The following is a 22,810-nucleotide window of genomic DNA, read 5'->3' as shown; positions in this document are numbered from 1 at the left end:
CAATGTTCAACACCAGTCACAACTCTTCAGATAGTGAAGCAATCTATGTTTAAATGCAACAAGATCTGGATAATATCCAGGCTTTGGCTGACAAGTGGCAAGTAACATTCGTACCACACAAATGCCAGGCAGCAGCCATATCCACACCACCCATTGACATTTAAATGGTGTCACCATCACTGAATTCCCCCACTATCAAGGTCCTAGGAGCTAACACTGATCAGAATTTGAACTGGACTCACCACATAAACAGTGGCTACAATAACTGGTCAGAGGTGAGGAATACTGCAGCGATTAAGTCATATCTAGACCCCAAAGCCTGTACACTACGTATAAGACACAAGTCAAAACTGTGATGGAATACTCCTCACTTGCCTGGATGGTGCAGCTTCAATAACACTCGAGAAGCTTGACATCCTCCAGGACAAAGCAGCCCATTTGATTGGCACCACATCCGCAAGCATCCACTCCCTCCACCACCGATACTCAGCAGCAGCAATCTGTACTAATTAAAAGATACACAGCAGAAATCAAAGATCCTTAGACAGCTCCTTCCAAACCAATGACCACGACTCACTGGAAGGACAAAAGAAGCAGATACATGCAAACACCACCACTTGCAAGTTCCCTTCCAAGCCACTCAGCATCCCGACTTGGAAATATAATCACTATCCTTTCACTATTGCTGGGTCAAATTCCATCCCGAAGGACATTATGGGTCAACCTACAGCATGTTCAAGAGGTCAGCTCATCAATTCCTTCTGAAAGGCAGTTTGCGAAGGACAATAAATGTTGGTCAGTGACACCTATATCCCACAAGTGAATAGAAGACAAATCCTTTAACATCAAGTGGTTGCATTACCATCACTATAATTAAAGTTGAGCACATGTCTACGTTAGAGGTATGAGTGTGCCTATTCCTCACTCAGTCAACCCAAAAGGTCATTACCCTTGACTGTTTTATGGTGAGTAGGCCGCTTTCCATCAACTGTAGAAATTCTTTGTGCTGTTTCATCAGTAAACACATTATCACATTCAATTCCTCCAAAATTAAAAATCTTCAACAATTGTTTCCTGACTAGCTTTTTTACTTATTTCAAGTAAATGCTTTCAACCTAGTTTGTGGATCTATGGTGCCTCCCCAGTCACAGGTTATTACTGGAAATATGTTAACAGAAGGTTCGATATCATACATGGATCATGTGCAGCATCCACCACCTTGTTATACTAACCAGCTATCAGGCAGTGTTTGGTTGCAATTGGTGACATATGATGACAGTAAACTGTTCCTTCAAAGCTGAACACTTCAGCAGGCTGTAAAATAAGTAAATTAGTCTTGCATTAAATTCCTAACAATAAATTATTAACAGTCAGTAAAAATATGCATAAATATAGCCAATTTTCATTCTATGTAATGCAAGATCGTGGTTATTTTCAAGAAAACTTACAATGTTACATATCAACTTCATGATCTTAAAAATTATCAGAGTTTCAGAAAAACAATTATTCACATCATAGTCTTCGCATTATTCTTAAATTTTAACAATGTTTTCTTCCCTGTCGTTCCACTATGTCTAACCACAGTCAAGACATGAGCAGCAGGGATGAAAAATGGTCTGCTCTGTAGTTTATTCTGTTAACCTGGAAGACTTAGCCATTTGGTCTCAACAGCCAGGCCCAGTAAGAGTGTCCTGCCCAAATTCAGGCTTATCCTCCTTGGCTTGCACCTCTACATATTTTAGCAACACAGGCAGGGGAAGGTAAAGAGGTCATCACTCCTGCCGCATGATTCCATGAGCCAAGCATAGAAGGAGCCAGGTGCATAATTAATTAGATGAAAAGCAGATAAAGATAAACTATTTCCACTGATAAAGGTTTCTAGAACTGGGGGCATAGTCTGAAAATTAGGGCCAAACCAGGCAAGAAAGATGTTAGGAAGCACTTTTACACAGAAAGGATTGTAGAACTTTGGCATTCCCGTTCACAAACAGCAGGTGATGTCAGATCAGTTGCTAATTTTAAACTTGAGATAGGGTTAGGGTTAGGTTTAGCAGGTATACAGAGGTCAGGTATAGGTCAGTTATGATCTCACCGTGGGAATATAAGCTCAAGCGGTCGAATGGTCTACTCCTGTTCCTATGCTTCTAAGGAGAGAGAGAAGTTGACATGAATCATTGTGGACTGCTTTCCCTAAATCTTCCTGAAAACAACATTGTTAAAAAATTCAGTCAATGGCAAAATTCAGTCCAATGCCCAATTAAACCTTCAGGTAGATTTGGGAGAGAGCACAGAGAGAGCTATGAAGAGCCAAGCTGAAAGAGACTACAACCAGAGTGGATAAAGCTACAAAGGGGCAGGCTGAGAAAGAGTATAGCGAGAACAAAGGCATCTATAAAGAACAGGAGAGTATTGTGAGAAGAGAAAGCTTAAAAAAAAAGGGACAGGTTGAGAGATTCAAGCGAGACCAGAGAAATCTGTGAAGGAGCAAACGCAAGTAGAATTGAGCAAGAGCTCCAAAGGAACGGTCTTTTATTGGCCTTGGTTATTATTCAGTTTTGGGCTGAAAGGTGATGTGAGCTCGTGAGCAGCAAAAGCGTCAAACATCTCAATTAGCATAGCAGTGACTGCTTCCTCCTGCTCCAAATAACTTTCAATTTTATCCTACAATAATGGCTTTAAAACTGCCTTGCATTATCTTCTTCTTTACTAAGATTTCAGGGACAGAAACTTTCCACTGTCACAGACAGGAAATGTTCAGGGATACCTGCTGTCCATCAGGTGGCCTCAACAGCCATGCCAGTTGGTATTCTATTGAAGGTTGTCCACATGGGAGTTGAAGCCTGATTTTTGAGATGTTGGGTTGGAGACAATGGCCTGGATTTTCTTCAAGATAGGTCTTGGGAGTTAGGAAAATTCCCAGCTCAGCCTTGCTGCCTCAGGAGAAGATGCCAATAAAGACAAAAATCTTCATTCTCGAGACGCAACCACTAACCAGTCGAGCCAGTCAATTCAGGAAAACATTTTGGAGCAGCCATAATGGTTGCTGGCTGCAGAGGTGGATCGCTTAAATATTTATCTTGGTGCTGGTGTTCCTCTTGAACTCTCTAACAATATCTATCATATTAGCCCACTCAATCATGCTACAAACTCAATCATGCTACTTAAGACAAGAGCCTTTTCTCATTAGACTACCTACCAAGTGATTTTCTTCTACTTCCACTCTGCAAGTGGTGCAGACTTCATCTCACTACTTATCGTTTACTGTAGTTGACTTAGCAGCTACGAAGAGATCTTGAAGCACACAACCTACCTGATTGGCAAAGCAGTAGTGCTGTCCAGGAAAACATAATTTGTTGGTTTTGTATTTGGCATGATTCTACACTTTTCCTCACTTCTCTCTTACAATACCAATATGTAGAAGTTTCAACAGGTGTGTGTTAAAATTTCAATCAAGACATGTGCAGTTTGAACTCAAGTTGTGTTAATTTCCTTCATGATTATACACCAGATTAGAGGACAAATTTGAGTTCTTATTCTGTTTAATTCAGTCCAACATCAGCCAGGATATTTATGCATTAACCGACTGGGAGGAGCTTTGCAAGTACATTTATCTTCATAAAGAACATAAAGGACAAAAATTTAGCTCCATCATATCTTGAAGATCATTGTGCCTCATTGACTGTTTAAAATTTAAGCTGCAGATCATCCAAAACTTGCACTCCTAAACATGATTGAGTGACACTGTTAGATGCACATAATTAGGTGCATACAGAACATTGAATGTGAACCAGATCAGGATCAGCAGTCAACTTTTAAAGTCAAGCTGTATTGCTGCATGAGACCAAAAAATGTAGTTAAGAGATCAACGATCTGCTGGTAGTCACTGAACCTGACCAGTGTGGATTTACAGGTTAGGAATGAAAGAGAAAAATAAAAATCAAAATTGAAACACTATTTACAATAAAATACAAAAATATCTAGTTATGAAAACAGCTTTACGCATGAAGGGAATTGTCATATAATTTTATGGTACAAGTATTTGTACTTACCAAAAGCCTGTTTGTGTCCCATATTTTCAAAGTTTTATCAAACGAGCTGGATGTAAACATGCCAGTGTCACAAGGATACCACTGAACAGTCTCCACGCTATATTTGTGCACATGGTCATGGGACCTTTGAACACATTGTATGCAAGTCATAATTCATCCAATATTTCCTTTCCAAAAGATAATCACAGTGCTGAATTGAGAAAGTAATGAATTGTACTTTTCCTACCTGCCCACTGTACAAATTGCCTTGCACGTATACTGTAGTTTTTTAGTGACATTCTCCAAATCATATATTGCAATTATGCCATCTGATCCCCCGGACAGCATGCTAAATGAAGCAGAAACAAGATTCAAGAAGGACAATCAACTGCAATATACTACATTGGAGAAAAGTTAAAATCCACAAGCTAAGATTCAGCAGATTTACTCAATGATGATGATAAAATGGTGACAGCACAGAGGAAGGTCATTTGACCTATCATGCCTGCTCCCACCCTCTGCAAGACCTACTTAATTGGTCCGACAACCTTCTCTTTCCCTATTGGCCAGCAATCATGGTCTTCTTAGATCACCATCCAGTTCTCTTTTATTTTAAAAAAATATGACAGGACATGCCTCCATGATACTCTCATCCCATACCAATGCTTTTGCCAGTTAGGTTAAATTAAGCTCATCACATTCTTAACAATTCAACCAAGGGGAACAAGTTCTTGTCAACTACATTATACAGAATCCTCAATTTTTACCCTTTCCCAGCCCGACATTTAAGAACAACACCAGCTTCGTTAAGCTATTCTTTTTACTAATCTAACTGCAATCTGTCATTTCTGGATTCATTCCTGCAAAGCTTCACTGTACCCTCTCCAAGGATGTGGCGCCCTTGCTGAAATGTGGAGTTCAGAGGCACAATATTCCAGTTGAGGTCAAAGATGTGTTTTACATCAGTTCACCACTAACTCTTCACTTTTATATTCCATCTCTATTCATAAAACCCAGAATCATATGTGCTTTATTAACTGCTTTTGCAACCTGCTGTGCTTCCAGCCATGATTTGTGCTGTGTTCCCATGCCCATGATCCCTTCAGAATCATACTTTTCACTTTATCTTGCATTTCCTCATTCCTCTCGTAAAAATGCATCATCTTACACTTCTATATATTACTACCTCGTGTGCCAATGAACTGCCCATTCCCCCTTTGTGTTTATGTCTTCTTCACTCCACAATGGAAGCACAGTGACAGCTGTGTGTACCACATATAACATACACTGTAGCAAATCACCTGGGTCTACTTAAGCATTACTTTTCAAACTCATTGCTTCATTCACCTAAAACTACATTACCACTACATACATAGAAATACCAACAAGTTGCACTACAAGCCACCATAACATTTTTTAATTCACTTTTGGGACAAGAGCATCAACGACTGACCAGCATTTAGTGCCCATGGAGATTGTAGTGTGCTGCCTGGTTCAATCAGTGTAATCCACGTGCTGTAGGTTGATTTACAATTCACTAAGGGAGAGAATTCCGTGATTTGACCCAGTGACAATAAAGGTTCAGTGATATATTTCAAAGTCAGGATAGTGAGTGACTTCAAGGAGAACTGCAGATGGTGGTATTCCCATAATCTTTCTTGGGACCATAGTGTACCACATATTAGAGGACGGTAGTTGTTACTTTACTTCATCAAAAATTAGGGCCTTTCTATGAGACCATTTCCAAGGTTGGCCCTTCTTTCAGAGTTGATGTAATAGTGCTAGGATGGATACCAGGTAGTGTATGAACTTTCCATAATAATTTACCACACTCAGAGATGACCTAAGCTCCGGGACAGACGGGGGGGACCAGGGCATCTTTGATTGTGCTCGCTTTAGCTTCCAACAGGTGTAACCTGGTATTGTTGACTCGGTAGCCCAAGCAAGTTATCTGGGAGAGCCTGTTACACAAGTTTTTCCCTTCATAGGTGTACACTTGCCTTGGAAAAATGCCCTAGGACTATATCCAAGTTCTTTAAGTGTTCCTTCTTGTTTTTTGCTGTTATCAGGACAGTATCTGGGTAAACAGCGACCTGAGGTTGACCTTTCAAAATAGTTTCCATTGTCCATTGAAAAACTTAACAGACTGATAAACACCAAATGGCAGTCTCATTTTTTTGATACAAGACCTTATGGGTATTAATAGTACCATACTTCCGAGTACCCCATCAACTACAATTACAAATAAGCATGTCTCCTATCAAGCTTTGTTTAAAGATAAATCTCCTGCCAGCTTTGCATACAAATACTCTATAATAACTGGGTACTTATCCAACTGTACAAAATAGCTTACTGTCAGTTTAAATCCCCATAAAGGCAGACTAACCCATCGGGCTTCAAATACTGGCGCTGCCCATTCCACAAAATGGACTGGTTCGATGATTCCTTCACTTTCCAGTCTTCGGAGATCTGCTCCCACTTTTGCCCATAATACAAATGGCACTGACCGTGCCTTGCAGACTCAGAGGATTGCTTCCTGGTCAACATGTAAGTTCACTTTGGATCAGGGTAGTCCCGAGACATTCCTGGAAATTTTTCAATTAAGACTTCACTCAGGTAGCTATTTTCTAATCAAAACATCCAGGTAAATCTCTCACAAACAATTTCACCCCGTTAAGCTTGGGCCTGAGCTTTTTACTATAATCACCGATAACCGAATCAGCTGCCTTATGAGAGACTGGAATAGATGTTGTACCCTTAAATCGACAAAGGTTGCCAGGTATAGGTTCTCAGCTTAATTGACGTCTTACACAATTTTCAGGGCTGGAGTTTATTTTATCAAAAACTGGTTCTGTGATGACGGATAACACCACGCTAGTATCATCCCATTGAATCAGGTGACCACTTAACCAGATATTTATTTTGGTTGGCTGATTTGGATGCTGCTGAACAACGTAACTGTTCCAAACCAGATGAACTCCATGAGGCACTCCTGTATACTGGCCTAAGAATTAATTTATTACATTCAAATCTACTAAGGCTCTGCTACTGTCTGAAATCTGCATTTTGACAATTACAATGTCTTACTGCGCAGGATCCTGAAGAATCCGAGACTTGGCTTTGTTTAGGGTTTTGCTGTGGGCCAGCCTAGAGTTACTCATATTTCTTGGGTGAGCCGACACAATTTCCTGCATTTAAGTGACGTTGCACAAGCTGAGACAGACTGGAGAGGGTGCCCACTTCCATTGGAATACCTTGCAACTCACGTGTTCCACTTGCCGCATTTTCAGTTGTATTACCTGGGTGAAGTCCAGTTGAGCTTCAGCCAGAAGGCATTTTTGCAGTCATGTCATTAGTCTCATACTAGGTGAACTCTAAGCATTTCATTTGGAGTTAAACCAAATTCACAAGCTTCTGTCAGATGTCATAATGGAGTCAAAAAGCCTGATATGGATTCTGTGGTTCTCGATTTGCCATACAAAAAAGACAGAATTAAAGATGACTTGGAATCGTAATATTCCTTAACTATGTCAATTAATTCTTGAAAGGTTTTAAGTATCTGGCAGCTCAGGAAAAGTTAGGCTCCTAATGATGGGAAATGCTGCAGATCCACAGGCGGTCAGGAGAATTACTCATTGTTTTTCAAAATGTCATGGGCCCAGTCCTCGACGTCAGGATCAAACAAGTAAAGCTTCCCAAACAGAAGCATGTTGAAATACCCCAACTTCAGAACGACTGCTACAAGAGAGTTGCTTCAAGATCGTGCTTTACTCTCCTCAGCATTGTGAAGTGGGAGATGGCATGGGGAAAGGTGACACTCGGCACACAGACACACAAGATGGCTGCTCAGCCATCAGTTGGCCACTTGACACATAAGATGGCCACTGGACCACAATATGGAGAGACACAGCAGAGCAAATATAGATACTGCCTGGGGCCACCAGATTGCCAGCACAATGCACTTATAACCCAGTTGATTAGTTTAAGGCGGGTGGGCGAAGAGAATACACGAGTAACATACACTGCCTGCCAAAATATCTTGGTCTAGCCAACACCTTTTATAGAAATGCTAATAGCGCCCATTACGAGAGCAATGGACTTCCACGCAGACATTGAAACTGAGTGTCTGCGCTGAAACTAACAACAACCACGCTGAACATGACAATGACTGTATTGAAACTATCAAAGATTCTGCAAAGATTACCAATAACAAACCATGTTACAAAGGCAATAATCTCATCACTGACCTACTGTATCACAAGATGTATAAAAGTATCTTGACGAGTGTTCTGGGCCGAGAGAAGAATCACAGCTGACCACAATGCTGTTGGTGTCTTTCGCTCCCCAGAGCTCCAATATTTCCTTGTGCAATAAACTCTGACTGAACCCCGACTCTGACTCAGAGACTGGTGATTTTCCCCACAACAATTGAAGTAACTCTTCAAAAGCCAGTATCCCATCACCTTTCACCCTTTATTCACAAATTGCATAGCCTATGACATTAGAACTGCCTCTTATTGAGTCAGACATTCGTGGGCCCAATTTCTCTGACATTCACACTTTTATGTCAGCTAGCTCCCCCAATTACCAGCCCTAATCACAGAACTCATCCTGTGATGTCCAGTCAGCTGACCTTGTTATAACTACTACTCTATTTGCATTTCCACCCATTTCTGATAATAATTATGGCCCGAGCACTAATCAATGTTACACTCCACTAGTTATAGGTCGCCGTTCTGAAAAGGTCACCCCTTTATCCTAACTTTCTTCTGTTAGACAAACCTACATTCATGCGAATTCATTACCCCCAACGTTATGGGCTCTTATCTCATTATTAGCTTGTTAATTAGGTAACTTATCAAGCATCTTTTGGAAATCCAAATTTATTACATTTACTGGTTCCCCTTTATCTACCCCCCTGTATCTACCCCCCTGTAACCACTAAAGAATTCTAATAAATTTGTTGGTCATGATTTCCTCTCCATGAAGCCATTCTTACTCTGCTTGATCATGCTATGGATTTCTCAATGATTTGCTACAATAGATTATAATAGATTCTAACATCTTTCCAATGATGCTCAGCTAACTGGCTCCTCTTTTTTTAATATGAGTGCTCTATGGGAAAACTGATCTGGGACTTTTGCAGAATCTAAAAATTCTTTATAATGGATGCACTGGAAGTAATCTGTCTCTGTAGATACTTCTTTAAAATCCTTTCGATCCACACAACTATTGGTCTTCAGCCTCATTAGTTTCTGATCATTTAACCAATGGGCTGGTGGAGTAGGAATGGCTCTAGCTGAGCACTTGCAAAGTACCAACACTGAAAAGGGCTGAATGGCTTCCTTCTGTGTTGTAAGGATTGTTGGCTATCCTTTATCTCACTCAGTGGCTCAATTTTATTTTAATGGATTCTGCTCCTGTTGAGCACCTTCAGACTCCCTTGTACATTAAAGCAGTTATAAAAATGCAAGTTGCATTTGAATCTGGAAGGAGCGGCAAGAGACATTGAAGTCACTTAAGTCATTGTAGTCCACAAAATTGTGTTGTGACAAAAAATGCAGATGCTGCCATCCAAAGTAGACAAGTAAGAGGAGAGGACAGTACAGCAAACCAAGCAAAATCAGGAGTTGGAGAAGTCAACATTTTAGGGCTATTTCTTCTTCAGGCAGAAGGCTTATACCTGAAACATCAGCTCCTGATGCCGCCTGGCTTGCCATGCTCTTCCAGCTTCCTGTTTGTCTACACAAAATGGTATGAGCAATTATAAATATGCCTGCAGATACACAAATATAGATAGGTGGATATACTTACTATTTTCCATCAACAGGATCAATGTCAAGAGTATTAATTCCACTTCCATGGATTCTCTGCACATCCCGGTCTTTGTTCAATTCTAAATTTACTACCCTAGATAATGAAAATTTAGAAAAAAATATAAGTATTGTCGTCAGGAAACAAAAATAAAAGCTTTTGTAAATAAGAAGTCAAGCCTGAAAACAAGATTTTTGGACCTCAGAAAGCTTCTCTCAGATCTGCTGCTATGCTATTTTTGCATAGTCATTCCAATCTGTGCATGAATGAGGCCTGGATAATCCAAGCCAGAAACAACAACTTCCAAATGCAGTAAATCTCAAGCAGTTAATCTCAGAATTATTTTACAGAACAAATAATAGAACAGACTTTGAAAAGGATCAGGAATCTAACTTCTGGCACATGAGATAAGGCAGCAAATATGAGAAGGGGGTGGTCAAGGCATGACTGAGGGTTTTGTACTTCAATGCAAAATACAAATGTAAAACAAGATAAATGAGCTTATCACGCAGATTTAACTTAACGGGTATGACAGTGTGGGTATCACAGAGACATGGTTGCAAAGGAATCAAGGTTGGGAACTAAATATCCAATCTATTGAAAGGAAAGGCATATAGGCGGAAAAGGTAGGGTTGCCTTGTTAGTCAGACACTGAATTAAAATCGACAGCTCAAAGTGATATAGAGTTGCAAGTTGTAGAATTGTGTGGGTAGAGTTGAGGAACTGCAAGGGAAAAACGTCCCTGATGGGAGTTATGTACTGGACCAGAAGCAGTAGACAGTAAACAAAATCAGGTGATAGGAGAGGCATGTAAGAAAGACACTATTACAATAATCCTGGGGACTTGAATCCTGCAGGTTGACTGACAAAATCAGACTGGCAGTGGATCCCAGGAAAAGGGACTCGTGGAATGATTGAGATGATTTTTTTGGAGCAACTTGTGGTCAAGCCCCTGACGATACAGATAATTCTGATGATGTGACATGACTTATGATGTGTCATGAGGCAGACTTAATTATGGAGCTTAAGGTGAATAAATCCTGAAGGGACAATGACCACAATCTGATAGAATTCACAATTGAGTTTGAGGGGTAGAAGCTGAAATCAGATGTAATTACAATCGAGTAAATGATAACTGCAAAGATGAGAGGGAAGAGCTGGCCAGAGTTAATTGGAAACGAGTCCATCAGGGAAGACATTGGAACAGCAACAGCAGAAGTTCCTGGGGATAATTTGGGAAGTACAGCAGAAATTCATCCCAAGGAAAAAGAAACATTAAGGGCAAGATAAGGCAACCATGACTGACAGGGACAATATAAAAGCACAAGAAAAAGCATGCAATGTGGTCAAGATTAGTGGGAAGCCAGAGGATTGGGAAGTCTTTAAAAACTAGCAAATGATAATTAAAAACACAGTCATACGGGGGGATGGGGGTTGAAGATGAAACATGAGAATAAACCAGCTCGTCATTTAAAAGATGATCGCACAGTCTTTTTAGATATATAAAAAGTTAACAAATGGAAAATGAGGGCAAAGGAGGAGTGATGGGGAACAAAGAACTGATGGAGAAACTGAATAGAAACTCTGTATAGGTGTATACTGATAAAGACATGAGTAACATACCAAACGTTCAGTGGGGAGACTAATGGCCATCACCGAGGAGAAGGAACCAGGAAGTTCAAAGTTTTGAAGGTCGATCTGACCTGGACTAGGAAAACTGCACCCTTGGGTTTTGAGGGAGAGAGAAGGAGATTGTGGAAGAAATAGCTGTGTTCTTTTATGAATCACTGGAGTCAGGGAGGGTCCTAGAGGACTGGCGAACATAACGCACTTATTTAAGAATGGAGGAAAGCAGAAGATGGGAATTATAGGCTGGTTAGCCTGACCTCGGTCATTAGCAATAGACTGTAAAACCTTACCAAGGACGGGATTGTGGAGTACTTGGAAGCGCTTGGTGAAATACAGTTGAGACAATTTTTCAAAAGGAATGTCTGAAAACCTGTTGGACGTTTTTGAGGAGATAACAAGATACCACAAAGAAGCTGCTGAATAAAAGCTAATGGTGTTAAAGGCAAGGTGTAGGCATGGATAGAAGATTTGACTGGCAGAAGTCACAGAATAGGGATAAAAGAGGTCTTTTCAGGATCACAGCCAATGGATTTCCACAAGGGTCAGTGTTGGGACCACAACTATTCATGTCACACAATCATGATTCGAATGAAGGAACTGAGGACATTGTTACTATGTTTAAAATTGACATAAAGATACAAGTGATAGGTCAGGTAATGTTGAGGAGACAGGGAAGACTGCAGAAGGACATGTACAGGCTGGAAGAGTGGGCAAAGTGGCAGCAGGAATACAATGTAGTAAAGTGTGATGTTATGCACTTTGATAGGAAGTATAGGTGTAGACTGTTTTCCAAATGGGGGAAGCCTGAAATCTGAAGCACAAAAGGACTCAAGTCCTAGTTCAGGATTCCCTTAAAATCAACATGCAGTTTATTTGTCAGTTAGAAATGTCAATTTCCACTTCATTGCCTTATCAGTTGAACAACGATTGTACAAAGGGTAGTAAGATTGAAACCTACAAAGGACAATAGGAGACCCCAGTGATGCAGTGGTAATATTTGGACTAGTAATCCAAATTACTAGGCTAATTCTCTAGGATATAAGTTTGAAACCTGCCATGCCAGATGGCAAAATTTGAACTGAATAAAAATTTGGAATTATGGTGACTATTATTGATATCAATTGTCCTAAAAAACCCATTTAGTACTAGAGTTCTCTAAGGAAGGAAATCTGCCATCCTTAGCTGGTACAGCCTATATGAATATCTAAATGTGGTTGACTCTTAATTATTTCCTAAAATTGCTCTCGCAAGCCACTCCAGTCAAGGGGCAGCTCGGGATGGGTGATAAATGTTGGTCCAGCCAATGACATTTCCATCTCACAAACAAATGAAAGAAAATACAACTGACTCTCTTAATATTTGTTCATTGATTTATAAATCAATGTGGCTAATTTTAATACAGAATCAATCTCTTTAGCAGATAGCATACAACTAGCAATGTTACTGACTAGTAAGACAGGGGTCCAAACTGCAACATGGAATTTAAGTTCAATTCATGACAAAATCTGGAAATAAAAACTAGTCTCAAAAGAAAAAGCTATCATTAACCTACTAATGGTCTTAAAAGCCCACCTGGTTCATGAATGTCCTTTGGGTCTTTACTTGGCCTGTTCTGCACATAACTCCCAATCCAAAAAACTTAACTGAATTTTAACCAACTCTTGAAAAGTTCTAGCAAACTGCTACAGAAGAGTTACAAAGGAAAAGGGAACCAGAAACGACACTACAAAATCTGTCCAGTCAACCTTCCAACAATCTCATTAACAACCGTGGGCTGGTGCCAAAAATGAAGAGCTGCCCCAGACTTGTCAAACAAACACCTGTCAGATTTATACTCATGCAATCCGAACATACAATTAATGGCCCAGAAATATCCATCCCTCAGTATATTCTGTCCCTCTGGGCTGGACAGATCCAGCAAACACAGTAACATAGCAGTATACAGTGGAAGTGCAGGGGCAGGGGCACCCTGGGCGTCTCCAACGTTGACCACAAAATCCATAAATTCTTGGTTCATCGTGTCAAATATGGACAAGGTGATCCCTGCTGATTACTATTATTTTATCCCTCAGTTCATGCATCAGTACTCCACATTTTATCAACATAAAATGAAAGAAACACCAAAATAGCAAGGCCATAAAATAACATGTACTCTGGGTATAGGTTTGCTCGCTGAGCTGGAAGGTTCACTTTTAGATGTTTCATCATCACGCTAGGTAACATCTTCAATGAACCTCTGGATGAGGCTTTGTCCGGAGCTACGAATCTTCTCAAAACTCGCTAAAACATACTCAGTGGAAACTTGATTGCCAAGCATGAAGAGTGGCAATACTTCCACGATTGCACAAACTCCAAAAAACATCTGTCATACTGAGGCTCAGACAGGTCATCAAGATACTAACAACAGGAGAAAGCCTTCTTGATCTCACCATCACCAGTCTACTTGTTGCAGATGCAACTGTCTATGACTGTACTGTTAGAAGTGGTCACCATAAAGTCCTTTATGGAGACAAAGTCCAGTCTTCACACTTGAATCATCATCCATCATGTTGAGCTGCACTATCACAGTGCCAATGTGACAGATTGAAAATAAATCTAACAGCTCAGAAAAGTGATAAAGGTGCTGTGGGTCATTACCAGCAATAGAATTGTTTTCAAGCACAATCTGCAACTTCAAAATTTTATGGACTCTGCCTTACAAAAGTTTCCGATAAATATTGCATCATCATAAATAACAGGAGCACACCACAAGAGCCCTTGAGGATTTTTTTGATCTTTGTTGAATCAAATCATATTAAAATTCTACACAAAACTCATTAAATGAATGGCTTGTACATGTCTTATGAAAATATAATTCACACATAAACACAAGATATCTTCAAACAGGCAAAAATACCAGAGCATGAGATTCTGAAATTAACTTTCAAAAATGGAAAAGGATCAGGAAAATTGGGAATTGCTCACATAAAAACCACCAACACAAGTTTTAATAATTCAGTTTCTCCAGCAGGTATACAAATAGATTACCTTGGGACTAAAAGCAGTGTAATGTGAAATGTAATTATTAAAACAGGAACCAGCCACAAATAATTTATCTCCCTAAATATGATTTACTTCCTTTATTGTATTGCTGGTATTCCTTGCGGTAACCAAAGTCCTATGAAATGACCTAAAATTATTTTATATTTCCCAACTGCTGACTCAAACTCTTTCAAAACTATGAAGTAAACAAAATATAGATTTTGTTTATAACAATTTGTGAACTCATTAAATACACTGTTGCCCAATAGGTTTTACTGCATCATTTCAGTGTTCCATTACAATCCAGAGAATTATATCAGATACATGTAAAATTAGTTACTTGGCTCCTTCTGATCGTGAACTCTGCAAAGAATAGATAAGCAATTTTAATTAGACCCTACAACTCTCCAGCTTTGTGTAGATTTAATTCATTCTTAAGTAACTGTGACTTAGAGAAACCCTGTTTCCACTTCTGATCATTTGTACCACGTGTAAAGCATGCTCACACTTTGATATATTATTCTTCTGGATCTTGCTACATGTTCCATCTAAGGATGCGGAGAATATTTAGATGAAGTGACCTATTTTAAAATAAATTACAGATTCAAGAAACACAAAATACAAATTGAAAACTTAGGATCAATAGTTAAAAATGCAATACTTTATCATAACTGCAGGCTTTTAAAACGTTCACCATTGCCAGCAAATCAAATTGACAGCTCCAATTCTTCCAAGCTAATGGCATTAATCTCAGCTGAACTAAAGTGGCTTCTCATCACATACTTCAGAGGTTGCATATCAATGTCTGGAATTAACACTGGATATATGTTTTTTTAAAAAAAAAATCAGTATAATCCTGGAAGAAAATGACGAAATTGACATACTGCCAAACCTACATGGTGGTTAAGAAGTCAATTTGTTTTAGATTTAGATTTACATTACTTTGATTACTTACAGTGTGGAAACAGGACCTTTGGCCCAACAAGTCCACACCGACCCTCTGAACAGCAACCCACCCAGACCCATTCCCCTACATTTACCCCTTCACCTAACACTACGGGCAATTTAGCATGGCCAATTCACCTAACCTGCACATTTTTGGACCGTGGGAGGAAACCGGAACACCCAGAGAAAACCCATGCAGACACAAGGAGTATGTGCAAAGTCCACACAGACAGTTGCCTGAGGCGGGATTTGAACCCGGGTCTCTGGCGCTGTGAGGCATCAGTGCTAACCACTGTGCCACCCATTTTCTCAGTGTTATAGACTGGAAAGGTTCAGTTATAATCCAAAACCTTGACTAGTTAGCTGACTTCAGCCAGAGGATGTATATGGACAAAAATAAACCTCAGGAAACCAGAACTACAAAATAAAACCTGCTCTCGACTGATATCCATCACTACCTGCATGAAGAGTATCTGTGCATGAATCTCTTTAAAGCAATATTCAAATGCAGCAAAGGTGATTTCAAAAAAATTTTTCGGGTATAAAATGTACAGCCTGGAAATACAATGGCAGCAAGTTCAATTGAGGCACTGAAAAGGGTATTGCATGATTATTTGGATAAAAATGGCACAAGACAGGAGATTGGCACTAGGTAATAAAACTAGTATTGACAATGGGCCGAATGGTGCTTTAACAAATCTGTGGTTCTGTGATTCTAACTGAGAATACGACCAGGTTTACTTGTAATGTTCTGCACTGTTAAGCTGCCTACCAACTAATAGGAATTAATTAGTTAAAGGTCACTCGGGTGGAGGGTCAAGGGTGCAAGAGTAACCATATCACAGCAATTTCATGTTTCCTACAAATGTGCATAAAACCAAGTACTTCAATGCTATCAGACCATTGCCTGTTGTGTACTGTGAATATTTATGAATAAGGACCACTTTGAACGCTGAAAGGTACCCTGCCTAATTCAAATTACTTTAAAAGGGAAAAGTATTTCAAAATGTGAGCAACAGGTGATATTTCTATGATGCAGTAAAAACTTTACACAGCTTTATAAAATAATGAGGGACACTGATCTGGTGGTCCTTTTTGCCCCCATGGTAGGGGAGCCCAAAACTAGATGGGAGGGGAAAGATTTAAGGAACCTGAGGGATGTTTTCACACAAATTGGTGTATGTATGGAAAGTGGTGGAGGCGGTACAATTACACCATTTGGATACGTACAATTTTGGGACAGCAAATCAGGGCAGGACTTATACACTGAATTTAAGGTCCTGGGGAGTGTTGCTAAACAAAGACCTCGCGGCGGAGGTTTACAGATCCTTGAAAGTGGAGTCACAGATAGTCAGAGTAGTGAAGCAGGCATTTGGTATACTTCCCTTTTTATTGGTCAGTGCACTGAGTACAGGATTTGGTGGATCACATTGAGGCTATACAGAGCATTGATTAGGCCAATTCTGTGTTCAATTCTGGTATCCCTGCTATAGAAAGGATGTTGTGAAATTTGAAAGGGTTCAGAAAAGATTTACAAGGATGTTGCTGGTGTTTGAGTTATACAGACAGGCTGAATAGGCTGGAGCTACTTGCCCTGGAGCATTAGAGGCTATGGGGTGACTTTATAGAAGTTTTAAAAAATCACAAGGGGCATGACAAGGTCTTTTCCCCAGGGTAGTAGAGTCCAAAACTAGAGGGCATAGGTTTAAGATGAAAGGGGAAATATTTAAAAGGGATCCAAGGAGCAACCTTTTCACACAGAGGGTGGTGAGTGCATGAAATGAGCTGCCAGAGGTGGTGGGGGAGGCTGATACAATTACAATATTTAGAAGGCATTCCGATGGGTATATGAATAGGAAGGGTTTGGGGGTGGGGGAAGGAATATGAGCCAAATGATGGGAAATGGGACTAGATTAATTTAGAATATCTGGTTGGCATAGACGAGTTGTAGCAAAGGTCTGGTTCCATGCTATATAATAGTCAGAGTCGGTTCTGATGAAGAGACACTTGAAACGTTAACTCTGCTTACTTCCCACAGATGCTGCTAGCCTGCCGAGTTTCTCAGCAATTGCTGTCTTTGTTACACCTTTTCTAGATCTATCCTATTTCCTACCTTCCATAACTCGCATGAATCACTTTTTTTTGGTTCTTTCCCTTTCATCTCTTTCCTGACACTTGCTCAAAACCTTTTACAACTCTGACACCAGTTTCGATGGAAGGTCAGCGACCGGAAACGTTAACTCGCTTCACAGTTAACGATGCCCTCTAGTTTTGGACTTGACTACCCTGGGGAAAAGACCTTGTCATGCCCCTTGTGATTTTTTAAAACTTCTATAAAGTCACCCCATAGCCTCTAATGCTCCAGGGCAAGTAGCTCCATCTGTTGAAAAGCGTCTTGAGACTTTTTGACTCGTGCACGTACTCAACAAGCTGCTGTTGGTGCACAGAGATCCGTATGCAGACCTGTTAGATTACGCCGTAGGAATTGGTGATGTAAAACAGCAGCACTCACTGCTCCTTCCATCCAGCCCTCAGCTCACCTTCTCGTACATTCGGCCCTCCTCACTCGCAGCGGATCATCGCAGCCGCTCTGACGGGCTGCCAAGAGGGCGAGCATCGCCGGAAGATCCCAGCCATCTACATCAAACCAGCGGGGCCGCTCCTCGCTGACACAACACCTGACGGAGATAATCGAGAAGAGCCGTGGCCCCGGTCCCTGTCCGCGTCCGACAGAAGAAGACCCGGGGGCTGGCCGTTCACATGACAACAAAGGCCGCCATGTTGGAAAGAAAAGGAACATCACAAAGACACAGTCTCTGATTGGCTGCCGCACTCCATCGCACCAATAGGATTGTCTGACACTGGGGTAGGGGGCGGGGTATTTCACAAGATTGGGACGATGGTTAAAATCTTGGTTGTTTGGGGTGAAAGGTGCAGGTGTGACTATGAGTCTGATTCGGACATTATTGCAGAGAATGTTTGGGTTGGTTAAACATCATGTCGGGACTGATCAGTTTGGAAACAAGTATTATTACGTTCCTGAACAGAGAAGTTGGACTGGTGAGTAGTGGTTTCTTGGAGTGCGCTTACTGGTCGGGAATCCCCTGCACTGACTAGATAAGCGTTAAATACTAACTTTATTGTAAAGTTTAAGGTTTCAGCTTCTGTTTGTGATATTGAGAGGTTAATAAAACTGAAATGTCTTTGATCCTTTACTGACCTGTGAGCGACCTTGAGATGTACTCAGAACATTCTCCGTAATTTTGCTTTTTCCCTTTCAACAATTTCACAATTCTTCGTTTGAGCCACATGCAAAAGTCTGAATTTTCACACTACAGTTTTTAAGTCGTATTGTTTCTCCCTCAGAGATGAGATGCAAGAGTTCATATTCCAAGTTTCTTCTCTCTGTTTCGAGGAGATGGGCAGTTAGATCAGGGCTCGATCATTGTACGGATTTCAAGATGATTTTTGATAGGTTTTTGCAGAAGCGGTTCTTCGCAAAAAGTCAAGTATGTAATATTGAATTGAAATATCTTCCTGTCCATTCAGTTGCTAGGGTAATGATTGAGTGAAAAGTGGTATTTTCCAGGATTTTGTATCAAGGCTTCAGATTGACATGAACTATCTTTTTGAGAAGTACAGTATAATTGCAGGTGCAGGTGAGGTGAATTGGCTATGCTAAATTGCCCATAGTGTTAGGTGCGTTAGTCAGAGGGAAATGGGACTGGGTGGGTTACTGTTCGGAGGGCCGGTGTGGACTTGTTGGGCCAAAGAGCCTGTTTCCACACTGTAGGGAATCTAATCTAATGCTTGAGCAGTCTCTGGGGATTGCTTTCACTCTACCACAATTAGTTTGGAGATTGTACAATGGGCTTAGTAATGATCTGCAGAATGAGGGAGAGGTGGTGTTTGAAGCATTGGGTAGATGAGATGTTTGGAGCTTTGTGCACTGATGCCTCAACTTTTCCTTGCATATTTCCTGTCTTTTGAATGAACCTTTCCAGTTTTGTTCGTGAGGTTTGAAATGGGTGTTTGAACTCAGACGCTTTGAGAACATTCTCCATTGCCTTCCTTTTTTGGTTGAGAGAATAGTTTGGTGCTTTTAATAGCTTTATCTGTTTTCTGTATTTGTTTCTTGCGCTTCTGCTTCCTTTTTACTAGTTTTGATCCCTGAAATCGGAGCCAGTCAAGCAGCATCTGAGGGAGCAGGACAGCTGATGTAACAGGTCGGATACTTCATCAGGACTGGAGGAGGGGTTTGGCAAAAGGTCTCTACACCTGTATATCCCATGAAGAAGGCCTAAAGGCCCACTGTTTCTTCCTCTCCCACTGACCAACCAGTCTCCCTCCACTGACACACTCGTTCAATTGGCGGAACTGGTCCTCACCCTTAACAACTTCTCCTGTGAATCCTCCCACTTTGTACAGAGGGATGTGTATGGGTACCAGTATGGGTCCCATCCATGTCTGTCTCTTTGTAGGATACATGGAACAGTCCCTCTTCCACAACTACACCTTTTTCCTACGCTACATTGATTACTGTGTCATCAATGCCTCATGCTCCATGCAGAGCTTAAACAGTTAATCAACGACACCAACAATTTCCACCCTGACCTCCAATTCACCTGGACTATCTCCAACACTTCCCTCCTCTTCCTGGGCCACTCCAGTGACCAACTCAACCTTTGACATCTGTTTCAAGCCCACTGACTCACACAGCTATTTTGAGTACACTCCCTTCGATCTCATCTCTTCTAAGAACACAATCCTTTACTCCCAATTCCTCTGCCTCAGCCCTATCTGCTTCCAGTATGAGCGACTCCACTCCAAGACATCCCAGATGTCGTCCTCCTTTAAGGACTGTAATTTCCCCTCCCCCGTGATCAACAATGCCCTCACTCATACGTCCTCCATTTCCTGCACCTTTGCCCTCCAATACCCCCAACCACATCAAGGATAGAATCCCCCTGGCCCTTGCATTCCATCCCACCAGTCTCCAAATCGAGTGCATCATCCTCCACCATTTTCACCACCTACATTCACACCCCAGCACCAAATATATATATTTACCTCCCCACTACACCTGCATTCTGTAGAGACTTTTTAGGTCCATGTTCCTTACCAACCCCCTCTCCACATCTGACACCTTCTCCCTCCCCTGCAAGAGGTGCAAAGCGGGCACCCCCACTTCCATCCAAGTCCGCAAAGGATTATTCCAAATCCGGTTTAATTGCACATCCTCTAACCTCATTTACTGCATCCGCAGTTCTTGATATGGTCTCGACATCAGTGAGCCTGGGTACAAACTTGCGGAATGGTTCAGGGAATATCTATGGTCTATACGCATCAACCATCCCTACCTTCTGGTGGCCAACCATTTCAGCTCCCCCTCTCATTTCCCCAATGACATGTCCATTCTCGCTCTCCTCCTAAACAAGGCCACCTGTAAACTGGAGGAAGAACACCTTACTTTTCTCTCCCACACAATCTCAAAATATAGCACATGTGAAAAAGCACCTTGGGGAAAACTGCAACTCACTGAGAAAAGAGGTTTATCTGCAAGCTTCATCACTTCTGCGGAGCCAGGGTAACAGCTAAACCATTGGACTTGGATTTCCACTCATGCAATTCACGAATTCTTTAAAAATTTCAATTTCTACTGACTTTACCTTCCTGCCTTTCTAGGCATCCTCCACCGTAGCATTTTTAAAAAATCTGCATTTATGTATCTGTGTTTTTCACATTTCCTTATTTTTCTCTTGCTTAATAATTGTTAAACATTGCAATGTTTCACTTAGTAAAACCTTAGAATTGACTTTCTTTCGATTAAACTTAGTTAACCAGATTTAAATGAAGTGTTTGGGAAAAGGAATAAAAGTACAGTATTTGTTGTAACTGATCACGAGAGGTTTAGAAAGGTATCAATAATCACCCCTCCTCACCTGGCCTTAATTTCGAGAAGCTACAATATAGGATTGAATAGAATGTTGTTGATGGAGTGAAGTGATATTACCACCAGTGGTCTGGTAAATGTTCTGTCGTCCTGTTATATGCAATCAGCCAATTAGTTACTCTGCACAATATCTGGAGGCAGGTATGGACTTGCCAACATCCCTGATTGTAGCATTGAATACCTGTGCTGTTGAAATGCGCTCAACAAGCCTGTCGTTACATCTTCATGGCTGATATCTTCCTGTGGATGTGGAAAATTGGTGAGATATGGCCTTTCAACGAATATCAGGAAAAATCCAATTTGGCCAATTACAAGCCCATTGGGCTTCATTCCATCAGGAGAAAAGTGATGGAAGATATAATTGAGTACTCTTGTAAAACGATGGTAGTGTTCCTACGTCTGGGTCAGGAAATCAGGTTCAAGGCCCATCTGCTCCAGCAGTGTCCAATGACATTCCTGAACAGACGGATTTGAAAATATCTAGGAGATATAATTGTTGTCACTTTCAGGTGGCATCTACACAACGGTAAACATCTGATTTTTAAAAAACAACTGCGGATGTTGGAAATCAGAAACAACAGCAGAAATGGCTGGGAACTCAGCACATCGGGGTTGCATCTGGAGAGAAAGCAGAGTTAGCATTTTGAATCCAGTGACCCTTCTAAAGAACCCAGCGTTCTGAAGAAGGGTTACAGAATCCTAAATATTAATTCTGCTTCCGCTTTGCACATGTAACCAATTTATAATGTCCAGTTTAAGTTTGCCACGGTCATTAAGCTCCTGTTTTCAACACCCCTTGGTCCAAACATGGAGAAATTGAGATGAGAATGGCTCTCCTTGACAGCATCTTCCAAACCTGTGAACTCTACCACCTGGAATATCATCACTTGCAAGTTCTCCTCTAAACTACACACAATTCTGCTTTGAAACTATATCGTCATTCCTTCAATGTCATCAGACATTCTGGTACTCTGTTCCTTGCAGTACTGTGGTTTTAGCTACACCATATGCAATGATGATGGCTGCATGGATTTTTATCATAGAATCATTACTGCGTGGGAAGAGGCTATTCACCCCATCAGATCAACTCTGACCCTCTGAAGAACATCCCATCCAAATCTAGCTCCCCACCTTATCCCTGTAACTCTGTATTTACCATAACTAATCCATTTAGCCTGCACATCCCTAGACTGTATGGACATCTAACATAGCTAATCCACCCTGTGGGAGGTAACTGGAATAGTTGGCAGAAAGCCACAGACATGGGAAAAACATGCAGACTGCACACTTCCAGTCACTGAAGACTGGAATTGAACCCAGGTCCCCTGCGCTGAGAGGCAGCAGTGCTAATCATTTGCCACCCAAATTACCCTCATGGTGATGGCTTGCTCCCTCCCACTTTCTTGAGGGCCATTGGAGA

The 22,810-nt window shown here is 41.0% G+C and overlaps 2 protein-coding genes across 2 annotated transcripts in view; one reads left to right on the top strand and one right to left on the bottom strand.

The window, feature by feature from the left end:
- Positions 1–18,230, bottom strand: part of ercc8 (excision repair cross-complementation group 8) — a 62,424-nt gene extending 44,194 nt beyond the window's left edge. The window contains exons 1-5 of the mRNA XM_072571089.1: positions 17,978–18,230; positions 9,843–9,938; positions 4,276–4,377; positions 4,050–4,173; positions 1,233–1,314 (exon numbers count right to left, since the gene is read on the bottom strand). Of these exons, the coding sequence (XP_072427190.1) occupies positions 1,233–1,314; positions 4,050–4,173; positions 4,276–4,377; positions 9,843–9,938; positions 17,978–18,054 (481 nt within the window). The 5' untranslated portion in view covers positions 18,055–18,230. The remainder of the gene's footprint in view (positions 1–1,232; positions 1,315–4,049; positions 4,174–4,275; positions 4,378–9,842; positions 9,939–17,977) is intronic.
- A 56-nt stretch (positions 18,231–18,286) lies between these two features.
- Positions 18,287–22,810, top strand: part of ndufaf2 (NADH:ubiquinone oxidoreductase complex assembly factor 2) — a 160,417-nt gene continuing 155,893 nt past the window's right edge. Inside the window, exon 1 of the mRNA XM_072571119.1 lies at positions 18,287–18,497. Within this exon, the coding sequence (XP_072427220.1) occupies positions 18,383–18,497 (115 nt within the window). The 5' untranslated portion in view covers positions 18,287–18,382. The remainder of the gene's footprint in view (positions 18,498–22,810) is intronic.

Source organism: Chiloscyllium punctatum, chromosome 1 (genome assembly GCF_047496795.1).
Source record: "Chiloscyllium punctatum isolate Juve2018m chromosome 1, sChiPun1.3, whole genome shotgun sequence".
Lineage (NCBI taxonomy): Eukaryota > Metazoa > Chordata > Chondrichthyes > Orectolobiformes > Hemiscylliidae > Chiloscyllium > Chiloscyllium punctatum.
The sequence above is the reverse complement of the archived record's forward strand: the minus strand, read 5'-3'. Positions and strand labels throughout refer to the sequence as shown.